At 44.6% G+C, this 15,764-nt stretch overlaps 1 protein-coding gene across 17 annotated transcripts in view; it reads right to left on the bottom strand.

Moving 5' to 3' along the window:
• Window positions 1-15,764, bottom strand: part of LOC105391331 (serine/threonine-protein kinase MARK2) — a 132,653-nt gene that overhangs the window by 45,867 nt on the left and 71,022 nt on the right. For all 17 annotated transcript variants that reach the window (XM_048632225.1, XM_048632239.1, XM_048632228.1 and 14 more), the window contains 7 exons: window positions 15,503-15,651; window positions 14,883-14,990; window positions 12,202-12,324; window positions 9,751-9,886; window positions 8,803-8,938; window positions 8,241-8,425; window positions 4,993-5,105 (listed from right to left, as the gene is read on the bottom strand). In XM_048632225.1, the coding sequence (XP_048488182.1) occupies window positions 4,993-5,105; window positions 8,241-8,425; window positions 8,803-8,938; window positions 9,751-9,886; window positions 12,202-12,324; window positions 14,883-14,990; window positions 15,503-15,651 (950 nt within the window). The remainder of the gene's footprint in view (window positions 1-4,992; window positions 5,106-8,240; window positions 8,426-8,802; window positions 8,939-9,750; window positions 9,887-12,201; window positions 12,325-14,882; window positions 14,991-15,502; window positions 15,652-15,764) is intronic.

The raw sequence follows: 15,764 nt of genomic DNA, 5'->3' as shown, positions 1-15,764 counted from the left end.
GTCGCTCGAATAACTCGCATAAAGTTGCTGAAGCGAGTTATGTCTGGCAGGGCCTCAGACAAGCGTGTGGCGGCGACAGTGACGAGTGTTCGCTCTTCCCCCGTATCTTCTTCGACGATCTTCTCTTCTCGCGGCCAGTGCTCCTCCGGTAGGTATAGGAAGGCGGGGCCGCGGTACCACCGGTGACTTGAGTTGAAGTCCGGGGGCGTGTCGCGTGTCGCGTCGTCGGCTGTGTTCTCCTTTGTAGGTACCCAGCGCCACTCCTTTGTTTTCGTAGTGTCGCTTATCTCGGCTACGCGGTGTGCTACGAACGGCTTGTAGGTACGTGGGCCATTTCGTAGCCACGTGAGTACTGTTCTTGAGTCCGACCAGTACACTCGACGACTCGGCTTCAAGTCGTGTTCTTCGATGGCGGCTTGTGCGAGGCGGCATCCCAGCACGGCCGCTTGCAGTTCGAGTCGCGGGATGGAGACCACCTTGTTGAGCTGTGCGACTCTTGCTTTTCCGCTGACGAGTGACAGGTGTGTGTTTCCCTCTTGATCGACGACCCTCCAGTAGACGACAGCAGCATATGCAGACGAACTTGCGTCGACGAAGATGTGGAGCTCGCGGGTGGCCGCGCCGCTGTATGAGGCGTAGCAGCGCGGCACGGCGAGGCGCGGCAGCTGTTGCGCGTGCTCGATCCAGCTCCTCCATGCTCGAGCTTCGTTGTCCTCGAGTTGCGCGTCCCAGTCGATGCCGGAGCGCCAGACGTCCTGCAGGATGCGCTTCGCTTGCACGGTGACTGGCGTGGCGAGTCCGAGCGGGTCGTAGATCGACATGACTGTCCGCAGCGCTTCTCTCTTCGTAGGTGTGCGCTCGCCGCTCAGTATTGCCTCGGGGATGCGATGTTTGTTCAAGTTGAAGGAGAGTGTGTCGTCCTCCGGGTGCCACACCATGCCCAGCAGCTTCCCCGGGTCCAGTTGCAGCAGTCTAGGGTCTTCAGCTTCAGATGACGACAGCTGAGCGAGCACGATGCGGCTGTTCGACGTCCACTTCTGCAGGTCGTAGTTCGCGAAGTGATGTATCTTGTTGACTTCAGTGGAGATGCGCACCGCCTCTTCTTCTGTTTCGTAGCTCGCCAGGTAGTCGTCCACGTAGTGATTTCTCACCACGGCCTCGGCTGCCTCCGGGTAGATGTCCTTGTAGCGCTCGGCGTTGCTATTTTTCACGTAAATAGCTGTACACGGTGATGAAGTCGCACCGAATATAACGCTCTTCATGCGATACTCGGTAGGTGGGCCGGCGCGTCGATCTCCCCTCCATAGGAAGCGCTGCATGTCGCGATCTTCTTCTCGGATGTGAACGCGCATGAACATATCTTTTATGTCCGCGCTCACCGCCACTGCATGTTGCCGGAACCGCATGAGAACCCCCGGGAGTGACTGCAGGAGGTCTGGGCCGGGCAGCAGCATGTCGTTGAGACTTGTCCCTCTCGTTCGAGCGGCGGCGTCGTGGACGATCCTCAGTTTCTCCGGCTTCTGAGGGTTGATGACAGCGAAGTGAGGCAGGTACCAGATCTTCTCGTTCTTCTCACGCGGCGCCTCCTCAGCGTAGCCGCTGTCGAGCAGCACCTGCATCTGTGCGTTGTACCGCGTCTTCATAGCTTCGTTCTTGTCCAGCTTCCTCTCGAGTAACTCGAGTCGTTTCATTGTACTCGAGTAGTTGTCGGGTGGCCGAGGGTCGTCTTCCTTCCACAGGAGGCATGTTTCGTAGCCTCCCGCCGGTAGTGCGCGCGTGTTTTCTTCTAGCTGCGTAAGCGCGCGTCGCTCGGCCTCTGTGTATGATTTCTTCTTGTCGACGCACAGCGACTCGAGTGCGAAGTGGTCCCGCATCATTTTCTCCATTGTCTCTTCTTGAAGCGGCTGCACCGTGAGGTGGTGCACGCGCTGCACTGCCGGCTGTCGGTACTGCACGCCGTGTAGCACCCACCCGAGCGTCGTGAGTGACGCCACAGGTTGTCCGCGCGCGCCCGACTTGAAAGCGTGCGTGAGCAGCAACTCCCAGTTATCTTGCCCGAGCAGGATGGTGGCGGCGCCTCGCTCGTAGAGGATGTCTTCTTTGATGTCCTGCAGGTGTGGGCAGCTCTCGATGATCCCCGCAGGCACCGTCTGAGGCGAGACACCGATGTCCGGCACTGTGCGCGCGCAGATGTCGACTTCGCTCGTGTTGCGCCCGCAGATCTTCAAGTTGACTCGGCGCGACTCACTGGCGTCGATCTTCATGCCTGACACCCCTTCTATGTAAAAGGGTGACGGCGGTCCCGTTGCTCCGATCTGCTGCGCGACTGCTGACTCGATGAGTGTGCACGTCGACCCGTCGTCTAGTAGCGCGTAGGTGTCGAGCGACCCCTTTGGCCCGGTGACTCGTACTTGTAGTATCTTCAGGAGCCCCGTTGCACTTCTTTCTTCTCGCGCTGTTGTTACCGCTTCAGATTCTTGGACGACTTGCGTACTGGCGGTCGATGTGTAGGTACCGCCATGCAGCAGCGGATGGTGCATGTAGGTACACCCGTCCTTGTCGCACTGCTTCGGCTTGCAGGAGTGTCGGTACTTGCGGATCTTCATGCAGCGGAAACATAGTTTGTATTTCTTCGCTATGTCCCACCTCGCAGGTACTTCGGCTCGCTTCAGTGTCGGACAGGCGGCAGCTTCATGCTTCTCGCCGCAGATGGGGCACGCAGGCTTCGCAGCTGTAGTTGTGTCGACGTGGTACGTGCGCGCAGTCTTCTTTGGCGCGGGCTCCCGCCGGTCACTCGCTGCGATGTCCATGGGCGCGAAGCGGCTGCACCGTGCCGCGGCCCGCTTGGCGAACTGCGTCAGCTTCACTAGGTCGGGGATGTCTTCAGGCTGCTCGGTGATGTAGGTGTAGCACTCGTTGCGCAGTGTGGCCGGCAGCTTTTCCACGACGTTGTTGACGATCTCCGCATTGTGTAGGTACTGCTCCTTCTTCAATGCCACCACTGTGGCCGTCGCGTTGGTCATTGTCGCGGCGAAGTCGCAGATGGCCTTCGGAGTGTCGACGATCTTCGGTAGTCTGCGCAGCTTCTCTATCTCGTGAATGATGAGTGCGTCCGGCCTCCCGAATTGCGCAGACAGCAGCTCCATCACTTCTCTCGTAGAGGGCGTCCCGATGAACAGGCAGTGGACGGCCTCCTTCGCTGCTCCTTTGATGGCTCTGCGCAGTCGAGACAGGTTCTCTTGCTCCGTGAGGGACTGCGCAGATTCTTCATAGGCCGCCTTGAATGGCAGCCAATCACTCGATGCCCCGCTGAACGTTGGTAGCTCGTTGACATGGCGCGGCGCGGCGACATGTTGAGGCGGCGACGGCAGCGCACGTGCAGCGAGGGCGATGGCTTCGGCTAGCTCCTTGTAGTCGAAGGCGCTCGGTCGTGGGTCGTAGCGATGCTGCACCGGACGCGGCGGCTCGTACACGTGCGGCTCTGACGTGTACGGGTTCGGTGGCAGCTGTACTCTCGGCTCGTCGGCACCCATGGGACACGGCTCACGACGTGCAGACGGCGGCGCGGCGTTCTCCAGTGCGGCTCCCGGTGGACTGGCTTCGATGCGCGGCTCTGGCATCGATGTCCGGCGTGGGAGGCCCGCTGTCGCTCCGGCGTCTTCTCTCGGCACGGCGTGATGTGGTTGCATGGTCAGCGCGAGAGTACTTTGTTGTACCCACTCGGACATGCGGACACCCCTTATGGTGGAGGTGTCGTCTTCTTCTTCTTCATCGTCCGTTTCTTCTTCCAGCATGGCCACCCGTACGGCGGCTAACTCCATTTGTTTCTTCAGAAGCTCTTCCTTGGCCTTCAGCAACTCCCGGCGGCGACCCTTTGAAGACGCATTTGAACATGCGCGACGTGGCGTGTGCGGCTTGACGGGCTTCGGCGTCGCAGGGGTAGGCGCGGGGGGCGCGGGGGCAGGGACACGGGCTGTAGCGGAGGCGGGCGCCGTGACTTCTGAGGCGGCCGCAGTGCTTGATGCTTCGTTCGATGTGTCCGTGGATGCTCCCGTCGACGTGTAGGTATCCCCGCTGCTCGTGGTTGCCGTCGTCGCGGTGGCCTCAGTACCGGTGCTGTCCGTGGCACCGGCTACCGAGGCTGACTTGGAGGCGCTTCTTGTGTTCACCATGCTTGATCTTCAATCCGGCGCTCGAATGGACCAGAAAATGTGACTTACCCCTTCGATCTAGCACGTCACATTAAAATCGTTTGTAGAAATCGTTTGCGAAAATCGTTTGTGAAAATCGTTTGTGAAGCTGATCGAAGAGCAAGCAGGGATTCTTCTTTCTTGTAGGGCAGGGCAGGTGCTTGTAATGAGAAGGCTTTTTTCTTCTATTATTTGGAGGCTTCTTTGCTTCTTGGAGGCTGCGACCGGAATGATCGAGGCGGCCCGGACCGCCTATATTTAAATGCGCTCTCCGCCGCGCGGGCGGTGGGAGGCGGGGCAAGAAATGCGTCGACCAATCAGAGCGCTTTGCACCATAAGCGCCCTCATTGGTACTATCTACTATCTATTATCGCGCCTAACAAGCCTCATAGTTTATTTATTAATAAACAACTTATACTAGGTATATTTACAAACTATTACCTAACATTATACCTAACTAAAAACAATAACTTTATTATATATTTCTACCTACGAACTACTTAACTAGATAAACTTTAATTATTAAACAATAACTCAAATTATAAACAATTAAATCAATCATCTAATCTAAACAGTCTTGAACATGATGATTATTACTACAAACTATAAATGTAAGTAGGTATAAAATAATATGTTCTAATAAATGTCTAAGAGCGTGTCCCACAATGTCTGAATAACGGCTACCTGTGGGCTAAAACCAATGCTGTAACTCTCTGTAATTTTGTTAAAGACAGTGATCAGTCGTTTATCCCGCAGATAACCATTATCCAGACATTGTGAAACAGACCCTAAACAAACTCACATCGGTGCTCTTCCGTCCCAGCAGCAGATACGTGGCGAACACATCGTCGTACTTCGCTTCAGCCAGAGAATACTCGATCTCCTGCCGGTTGTAGCCGAGGCACACTAGCGCTTCTGTAGACAGAGAGACAGACGAGGGGTTATAGTTAAAGTTGTAATATGGGAAAGGGAAGACTAGTATACCTTGCAAAATATTGCATGAGACCTATGACAGCTGTGAAACCCATAGATTTTAACTGTCTTTAGTTCTGTTTCAATGGAAAACGAACTTTATTCAGCAGGCTAGAATCAGTCAATCAAACGTCATAGGACTCATGCTATATTTAACAAAGCATAGCACTTTTGTAGACATACAGATAGACAGGGAATTATAGTTACTGTTGTAAAATAATTGAGGGTAAAAAGTGTATAGTTATACCCCTTGAAGAGTTACTTTTATCTGGCGATATTCGATTGCTGAGCCGTAGCAATGGGTTAATCGATATTATGCTTAATACTTAACACCAAAGAAAAGTGGGCCAATTTAATACTTAATTCTTGGCGCAGTCTTTATTGAAACCGGAACAAAAACAAAGTTTTGTCCTCTGTTCACTAAAAAGAATTGGGGTGGAAACCGTTCCAAATATTGGATTAGTATAGCGCTAACGCACTAGATAAGTATATCGTCAAAAAGGTTTTTAAAAGACTAAACGAGGTAAAAACTTATTAGTTTTATTTAAGTTTAAACAAAAAAACTTTATTTTATTTAAGTTTTAATACCTCCTTTTGACTTGTAAACCATTTTTTTAACATGGATTTCTTAATAATTCTTTAAAACTTAACAGTTATAGCATGCGTCACTATTTTTGTAGTGGTAGATAAAATAACAAGCAGTAGCAATTCTAAAGGCAAAGAATTTAGTAACTTGAGTCCTTTAGGATCACTATATTCACTATCATTATGTCTTAGATGTTAAATTTTATGTCTTTGTGAATTTAATTATTTGATTTATCATTTATCTACCACTGCAAATCTAAGCTGTAACATAGATAACAGGCCGAATGGTATCGCTAAGATTAATAATAACTTTTATAATTTAGCTTAACTAGACAAACAAGACATGCTTATTATAATAAAGTTTCCTGATATATTGTTTTTAATATCTAATTCATGCAATATATAAAACATCCTAGACTATGTAAGGTAAAAAAGTTAAGATTTAGTTTTAGATCAGAACGGATCATGCACAGTTTAATTTAACATTCAATACATTTTAGGGCATACAGGGTGTTTCAAAAAGTTACTTTCATGACCTAGAGACATTTTAAGCCATATGTAACAAAAGCAAAGCTTACAATGACAATAATTGCTATTATAAGTAACTTTTTAGCACCCCGTGATCTTATGAAATAACCTAAATATCTATTAATATCACATAAACAGCTAGATTCTATTTAAAACTAACACAAGTAACACCAAAATCATATTTAAATGCAGCCAAAAACGCGGAAAAATCTTTGAAATGCTTTCATCTACTCAAAAAAACTTTTAATTCAGAAAAAGACAAAAACACAAGACTCTAAAGTCGGACAAAGACAAACTATTTTATTCTCTAAGAGATTTTTTTCTGTAAACTGAACTGGCAAAATGTTTTCGTTCTTGTAATTTTAACTGCATGTTATGAAGTCAAATTTAAAACGATCTGTGGAAAAAGGTTTTGTAATGCGCTTTTAGAAATTAACAAAATTTATTTTCGTGTAATCCAATTTTTCACACATTATATTCTGAAAACAAATCAGATTTTAAATCAGTACCATAAAATTAGCAGCAAAATATAAATCAAATTAAATTCATTGCACGGACTTAAAAAAAAAAGACAAGACAAATACTTCTTTAAACATTCATGCGTTAAACCACAACCGACCTTATGACCTACAACATAACAGTCAAATTACAACAACAAATAGCAGTTCAGTCTTGAAAGGCAAAAATTCTAATAACACGAATAAAATTCAACGTTTGTTTAAAACGTTTCTTAAACGTACCGACTTGTGCTGTGCCTATTGGAACGAATAGCGAGCATGAAACCAAAATATGGCGCCTTACTTATAAAGGAAATATGTAGAATAACTGTGCGGGGGTTTTAGATGAAATATTGTGTTTAAAAAAATGGTATAACAAGCCAAAAGAAGGAATTCCCATATTACCTGACTATAAAAATATGAGAAAATTTAATAAGATTTAAAAAATGACAGGGATTCTGACTCCAATTTAGCTTATAACATCATTTTTTAACACAGTTAAAATATTGAAAACAAAAACATAAATTAAAATTGTCGCTAAAATTTCACAGCCTGAACAAAGAACATCGGACCGGCTGAAAAAAATACGAATTAGGTAATCCTAGCCTAACCTTTTTTAGAATACTTTGTAGATACTAAAGTTGTGTAAACCTACAAAAAAAATGTTAGAAATACGTAAGTTAGTAGTACTTATTGCAAGATTTCCTTACCTATACTTGAGTAGATTAGATATTTATGGATACAAGGTTTATCCAGAAATGGTGAAACAGTCTCTTTACCCAAAGACTTTGCACATCATATTTCACACTGCACATTTCACATTCATCTCTGATGTGACTAATAACTTTCGAACACTTAGCATCTCATTCGCCCATTTATCTTATTGTACACATATTCACAGATCCTCACCTATCCACGTGTGTTTCTTAGCTCTTACCCTCTTTCTTTCTAATCCCCTTACCATAAATGGTAGCATCGATCTAAATGCGAATCAAAACTATTGCGTTTGAATACAAATAATAATATATAATATAATATAATAATATACGAAATCAGCCCCTTTTTCTAGACAGCAACCTTGTTACTTCGATTACTAAACCCGCTCTTATCGCTGTCTATACGACTCTAGAGCTCTTATCCCCCTACAATAAAGCTTCAAATCCACTCGCCTACCTGCTTGTGGTCCTTTTAGTACTTGATATCTATTAAATACGGTTACATAGGGTACGAAGGCAGCCCCTTTTCTATACAGAAACCTTATTATACCACTAAATTTGTCTCTTCAGACAGTCTACTACCCTCGTAAATCTTATCAATTAGCTCACCTATCCGCTTGTGGTCCTTAAAGTCCCTCAAGTCCTGGCTAAGCGATTAAATACGGTTACATAAGGTATGATATCAACCCCTTTTTCTAGATAGCAAACTTATTACATATTCCCGTTTCTAAAGAGACAAACAATCCTCTCACCTATCCGCTTGTGGTCCTTAAAGTCCCTCCTAGGCTCCTGGTGAGGCCTTAACTCGTCGTCTTCGTAACCGGTGTTCATCCACTTGTCCCTCATGATGCCCTCGAGAGAAGCTCTCTTCGCCGGGTTGAGTACCAGGAACTTCTTGAGCAGGTTCTCGCAGTCCGTCGACATGTAGAATGGTATTCTGGTGAGGAGTTAAAGATGGGTAGGTAAAAACATAGAAATGTAGAGAAATAAGCAACATAAACGGTGGTACCATTGGTGGGTGTGTGCTACACAGAAATTACAAAAATTGTAGTGTAATTTCTTCTAGACTACCTTGGAGGAGAGTTATGTTTGTAACCCTTTTACGCAAAAACTACTAAATCGATTTCGATGAAAATTTTAATTTAGACAGTAGACACCCTATACTAACACAAGAAATACCTTTCATCGGGGAATTTCCATCCCAAACCCTTCTAATCCAAAACTAAGCTAGCCGCCGTTTCGTTCGATTAACTATCTCGATTGCTGAACCATATGCCCAACTGTCTGAATTGCTGAACCGATAATGATGCGTACCTGTACTTCCCGCGCAGCACCCTCTCCCTCAATTCCCTCAGAGTAGATCCGTCGAAAGGAAGCGAGCCCGACACGAGGGTATACAGGATCACGCCCAGAGACCAGACATCCACCTCGGGACCGTCGTACTTCTTGCCTGGAATAGGAGAAAAATTTACGGTTTATGTAAGCACAATGCAAGAAAGTTGACGACAGCGGACTATTTACGCGCTGTGTGTGTGTCATTTACTTTTACATGGAAGCCAGGCTGTGTGTGTTAGAAATAAATAAATTTTCTTTCTTCTTTCTTTCTTTCTTGTTAATAAAAGGATATGTATAGGTTTCACTCGGGGAAACAAGAGCAGGCTATTACAATCTTCGATACAACTATGGGTCTCAAATAATTCGCTTGATGGCCAATATGGCCATCCCTGTCGATTGTCCAGACATAAATATTAACATCCGACAAGCCAGGCAGAGTAGAGGTTGTTGTATACAATAACCTCCAGTATTGGAACAGGTTTACAACGTCTATTGTTTCATTATTTTATAAAAGTAATCATCATAATTTATTACAAATATGTGAGTGTTACATAGTTCTTAAATAAGTATTACATAGAACTAAATATAATTTATTCCATTCATTCATTCATTCTAATTCTTTTTTGCGATTGCTATATTTGTTAATAGCATACCTTGAAACAGCTCAGGCGCGGCGTAGGGCGGGCTCCCGCAGAAGGTGTCCAGTTTGGATCCCGGCGTAAACTTTTTGGAGAAACACTTCAAATATGTTTGTGCATAGCTTGAAACGTGGGACGCTTTCCTGCCCGCTGGACCGACGACCTTAGGCGGGTAGCCGGTAGTTGCTGGATGCGGAAGGCCGAGGACCGAGTGTTGAGGCGCTCCTTGGGAGAGGCCTAAGTCCAGCAGTAGATGATTATTATTGGCTGATGATGATGATGATGATACCTTGGAACAGCTCAGGCGCGGCGTAGGGCGGGCTCCCGCAGAAGGTGTCCAGTTTGGATCCCGGCGTGAACTCGTTGGAGAAGCCGAAGTCAGCAATCTTGATGTTCATCTCGCCGTCTAGCAGGAGGTTTTCCGCCTGAAATGAGAAACATGTTTGTGCGTTTATAAAAAGATCTCATATAAATCTGATTACATAATAGGTACTTGTGTATGATATTGGGCTATAAATTTCACAGATCACATTAATTTTTATCGATGATATATTGTAGTTGCGGTGGCTACAGACATGTTACCTAGAGCTTCCTGGGTATCTACCGGATACCTACCTTATTTATGCAGTGGAGGCTCGATGAGTTACCTTAAGATCCCTGTATATGCCAGCTCCCGTAGACCAATAGCGATCGATTGACAGTTTTTATACGGCGTTTTATCCAAAATCATTTTAGACACATGACCACCTAATAAGTTTACCTTGAGGTCCCTGTGTATGATCCGCTTCTGGTGGCAGTACTGGACCGCGGACACGATCTGGCGGAACTATCACTACATAGTCGCTTCCTGCGTCTGTCTGTATGTAGATTTGCTTGTACGCTTGTATCTTTAAAACTACCCAACGGATTTTGATGCGGCTTTTTTCAACAGATAAATGGATTCAAGAGGAAGGTGTCTGTGTACTTTCCATCCCAGAATTATTTTGAACTACACTCGCGAGCAACCAAATCGACTCAAGCCTTGACGGCGCAAACATACATTAATACAAGTAAAATTATGAATAGAAATAATAAAAATGATATGTCATTTAAAAGCTTAAGATGTCAGCTTTAATTTGATATCATTATTATTGAAATCCATTCATCATTTTTGAAATAAATGATGTCTGAACGCAATTGTAGGAAAAACGGGAATTTAGGAAAAAAGGGTATGGGTATCGTATTATACAAATTAAACAAAAAATGTTAAGATAAAAATTTATTTATTTAAATCAATACTTTGTATTGCCCCCTCTTGCCCTAATTACAGCCTGCAGCCTGTTTCTCATAGACCTTATCAACTTTTTGACAGTTTCCTGAGGAATGCCGTCCCACTCCTCTAATAAAGCTGTCTTCAGCTCGTCCACGCTTGCAGGGACTGGATTCCTGGCCCGAACTCTTCTTTTGAGCTCGTCCCATAAGTGTTCGATGGGATTCAGGTCAGGACTGAGCGCAGGCCAGTCCATCGTGCGCAATTCCTTCTCTCTCAGAAACTGCCGACTGACTCGTGCCGTGTGGCAGCGGGCATTGTCGTGCATTAGCACGAAGTCTTCACCGACAAATTCTGCATAGGGCACAACATGACCGAGTAGAATGTCGGTGATGTACCGATCAGCTGTTAACCCGCCTCCTCGGCCGCCTCCAGGCACGAAAACAAGTGCGGTTTTTCCCTCTAGAGAAATACCAGCCCACATCATGCAGGAACCGCCGCCATATGCTACTGTTTCAGCGAAACAACATTGGGCAAATCGTTCCCCCGGACGCCGGTAGACCCGGCCTCTCCTGTCACTGCCATGCAGACACACTCTGCACTCATCAGTAAACAGGACCGACCGCCATTGCGCAATGCTCCAATCGAGATGCTCTCGAGCAAACTGAAGACGCGCTTGTCGGTGGCCTGCAGTCAATTTGGGGCCTGATGCAGGTCTTTTTGGTGTCAAGTTGGCTTCCTTCAAGCGTCTTCTCACTGTCCACTCGCTGACAGCCACTTGTCGTACACGTCTCAGTTCTTGCTGCACATCAACGCCCGTAAGGTGTCGATTGCGCAGCGAGGTTGAGACAATGAAGCGGTCGTCTCTCTCTGAAGTGCAGCGGTGGCGGCCCGTTCTTGGTCTTCGATTGAAGGCACCAGTCTCTTGGAACCGTCTGTATACTCGGGATACAGCAGACTGGCTCAAGTGGAGCTGGGCAGCGACTGCTCGCTGACTTAACCCTTGTTGCAGCAAGGCAACAACTTGAGCAGCTTCTTCTGGTGTGGTATCCATGGGTTTGCGAAAACAAGGAATACAATGCAACGAGATGTGTACCGGTCAACTTGCAACAAGCGACTGATAAGGTACACCGGATGTGGAAAGGTTTTATAGCGGGATCAGGTAGCGCAAGGCGTGGATTCCTAATGAGGTAATTAACACTGACGGGCAATTAAAATGCGTCATTAAATCTGCGCTTAGTTTTTTTTTATGGTATTGATCTTAATTGAAAGCCTAATTCTTCAGCTTTCGAATGACATATCACTTTTATATTTACCATTTATCGTTTTAGGAAAATCAATGTATATGTGCGCCGTGAAGGCTTGAGTCGATTTGGTTGCTCGCGAGTGTATTTTTTTATTAAGAAGTGACCGATCGACAGTTTTCCATATGAAATAATCCGAAAAACCCTTGTTTTAGACACATTGCCACATTACAAATGAAGGGTTTACCTTGAGGTCCCTGTGTATGATGCGCTTCTGGTGGCAGTACTGGACCGCAGACACGATCTGGCGGAACTTGGCGCGCGCCTCCTTCTCCTTCATGCGGCCGTGGAGGACCAGGTAATCGAACACCTGGAAACATTAATATAAACTAGTGTGAGCATATATTTATTAGAGAAATAGTAGGTTTTGGCGCTCAGGGAAGTTTGTATGTTAGAATTTCGTAAACTGGTATAAGTACACTAAGCACTTTCTAGGTGCTAATATGCTTGTTATACCTACCTAGTCTACCTACCGAGTAGGATGGCTGAGACATTATCCTCGGCCGAGCACTCGGTCATTTGCTAGCCGCTCATCGGCCGATGATACTGTCTCGTCACTCTACTCGGTAGGAGTATCAGCAAGCCGGCTTTTTTCCGCGGCTGACGCTTAAATAACTGGGTAGTTAATCCTTTCACCATGGTGATATATCATTGTAATTCAACCTACCTATGATACCTTAAGAAGACGGAAACCCAAAGACTTCGGCAGGACATTTACCCTTCATGATTTATATGAAAAATAGGGGTTTTCCCTAATAAATGCTCTGGATGTGTCAGTCATAATAGACACTTCATAATTTCCTCATAAATTAAAATCAATCTCACCACATTATTATGTATATTTGGCAACGAGAGTCGAGTATATCTACAATCTATTTCGGCCTGCCAGTATAGCGATAAGATAGCGTAATCTATCGCCCTTGCCTTGATTGATATTTTTGTACTGATATTTATTTGACCATTGAGGAAATTACTTTACAGATTATTTGTTACCAAGACGCATTGACGAACCACAAAGTATGTAGGTATGTACCTAATCATGAAAATTATAATTCTTGACATAATATATTATTTAGCAGCTTTACTGATTCATGCAAACATAATGCTCACGACTGTAATCTCCGAAGGGGTAGTGGTACATTTGCATATACCTATACTCATTATGATAGGTCGCGAGCCGTATCGCCATTTTAGGATGAGTACAATGCCCTTAGGATACAAATCTAGAACCTAAATGTGCATGTTTCTTCACTATGTTTTCCTTCACCGTAAGAGCACGTGGTACAATATATAGTAATTAAATTCCTCGGGCCCTACCAGCGTTTAACTCATTTTTAGTGCTGTCAGACGCCTGTATAACAGGCACAGGGGTATAATCGTGACAGTTCTGACATTGCGAAAAAGAGACGCTTAGCTACATTAAGCGTAAGAAAGAAACGTTAAGCTGTAAATGTTTTTTGTCCTTTTTGCTGTGGCGCCTGTTTACGTCAGTTCTCTTTGCCAAACAATGAAACAAATGAAAAATCTTTGCCAAACAAAGGCTGACAGTTACAACAAAATTTTCTAAATGCTATTTATTTTTGATTTGCTAGTGATTTGTGGATGTTTATTAAGTTTATTAGACTATTATCATCACTTAACGAGTGTGTGACATGGGTGGGTGGATTTTGTTCGGTTGTATAGAGCATATTGAACGAAAACACGATGGAATGATGGAATGATGGATGAGATATATTTTCACATGTAAGTAGATACTATCAAGTTTAACAAGCTTACATTCATCATAGTACTATCTATTGGCTCGATTTTAATATAAAACGATACTAATTTTAATACTGTAAGGTCTTTTAGTATCAGTTTTAAGTAAAAATTACGAGGTACCATATCATAACAAATCACATGGTGTTGCAAGTTATTGAAAATTTATTTTACCCACAAATATTATAGTATGCAAAGAAAATACTAGAAATTGTAACGGACTCGGGTTGGGTTTACAAATGGGGCGCACGAATTCGGTTTTTGTGAAGATTGTATTTTGTAGAAGTCATTCTCCTCTTTCAAATGAGGTGCCTCTCATTGTGAGGAAACGTTCGTTTCGTTTTTTTCTTCTATGTGTGATTTCTTCTGTATAATATAAAGTTTATTGTATTGATACGAAATGCGTGTTTCCTTTAAAAAAAACCCCATCACATATTTGGCCCACGATTATAATGCTCATGCTCATCCATTTATCTCTGCTTCATAGGTTTCCGACAGAAAAAAAAATATCAAGAAAATGGATAGACATTACCGGTCGCACAAATTGGGAACCAAAGAAACATACAAAAATTGTGTTCGGCACATTTTGAAGAGGATTGTTTCGATTGGACGAAGACAATGAATCATACAATCCACTCAGTTTGTGTATATTAAATAATTATATTGAAATCAAATAAGTATGAGTAAAGTTTTTTTTCTTATATCGTCGGTTGACAGGAAAAACTCACTAAGGCTGATTTTTCAATATTCAGATAAATGTTATCTGGGTAATACAAACATTGAGAAACATTGAGACACAACAGCATCAAAATTATTTCCCAGCAAAACTTTTATCTGGCTATTGAAAAATTAGCCTTTAGTGTCTTTTTCCTATCAACCGACGATATACTCAAGTTTTGTTTTTGTTATTATGATAAGTTAAATTTCCCCATATTTAGGTTTAATTTTTTTGTCGGCAACATCTATGATTTGAGTGAGAAAGAGAATAGTGCACACGGCGATTGCCAGTCTAGAGGTAGTAGGTCTATGATAACAGGTCAAATTTTGTTTCAAACACTTGTTTGTTTTTTGAGGTAATACTAGCTGTATTTCTAACAAATAACAACTGACCTCTCCCCCGGAAGCGTATTCCATGACGAGATAGAGCGTCTTCTCCGTCTCGATGACCTGGAACAGCTTCACGATGTTCGGGTGGTCCAGCATCTTCATTATCCGCACCTGGAATTACATAACGATATCCGGTTATTCATTATTCGTACCTGCAATTACAAAAAACCAAAATTTTCTCTACGACCCACCCTCACAAATTATCACAACCCATCGCATCCCCACTGCCGGTGCTCGGGTCTCCTTCTAATGACAGAAGGGGTTTAGGTCTAGTCCACCGCTGAGAGAGTTGTCGAGTAAGTTAGCAACCCAAATGTCGAAGGCCTCTGATTAGGCTTAAGGACTGCTGCTGGAACAGCAACCAGGACACGGCTTAGCATGCCGAAAGACACATGCTAAAAGCTGTCAGTTGGCTGTCAAACGCCTTCGCCTTTCATATGTGTGTCCCCATTAAACAAGGTTTGATTTTTGTGGTAGCAACACGGATAATTTCTACACAGCACCCACCTCTCCCAAAAGTTGCTATCCCTACTTTAAAAAAGTAAACAGTCCACCCCGTCACTCAAACACTTTCTATCTTTACTAAAGTAAAAAAGAAAAAGAAGCCTTTCCACAGCACCCACCTCTCTAAACAGCTTCTGCAGCGAGCCCGGATTGAGCTGCGTCTTGTCGATGATCTTGATGGCCACCTCCTTGCCTGTGGGGACATGCTTCGCGAGCTTCACCTTCGCGAAGTTGCCCTTGCCTATGGTCTTCAGCAGCTTGTATTTGCCTGGAATGAAACACGTTTTGAGGTTAAGAAATTGGCCAAATAGGTACATGCGAAAATAAGCTTGATGGATTGACTCGAGGTTCCGTTTAGAAAGTCATGAAAATCTACTCCGA

This window comes from Plutella xylostella, chromosome 31 (genome assembly GCF_932276165.1).
Source record: "Plutella xylostella chromosome 31, ilPluXylo3.1, whole genome shotgun sequence".
Taxonomy (NCBI): Eukaryota; Metazoa; Arthropoda; class Insecta; order Lepidoptera; family Plutellidae; genus Plutella; species Plutella xylostella.
This window is presented reverse-complemented; position numbering and strand designations above follow the sequence as displayed.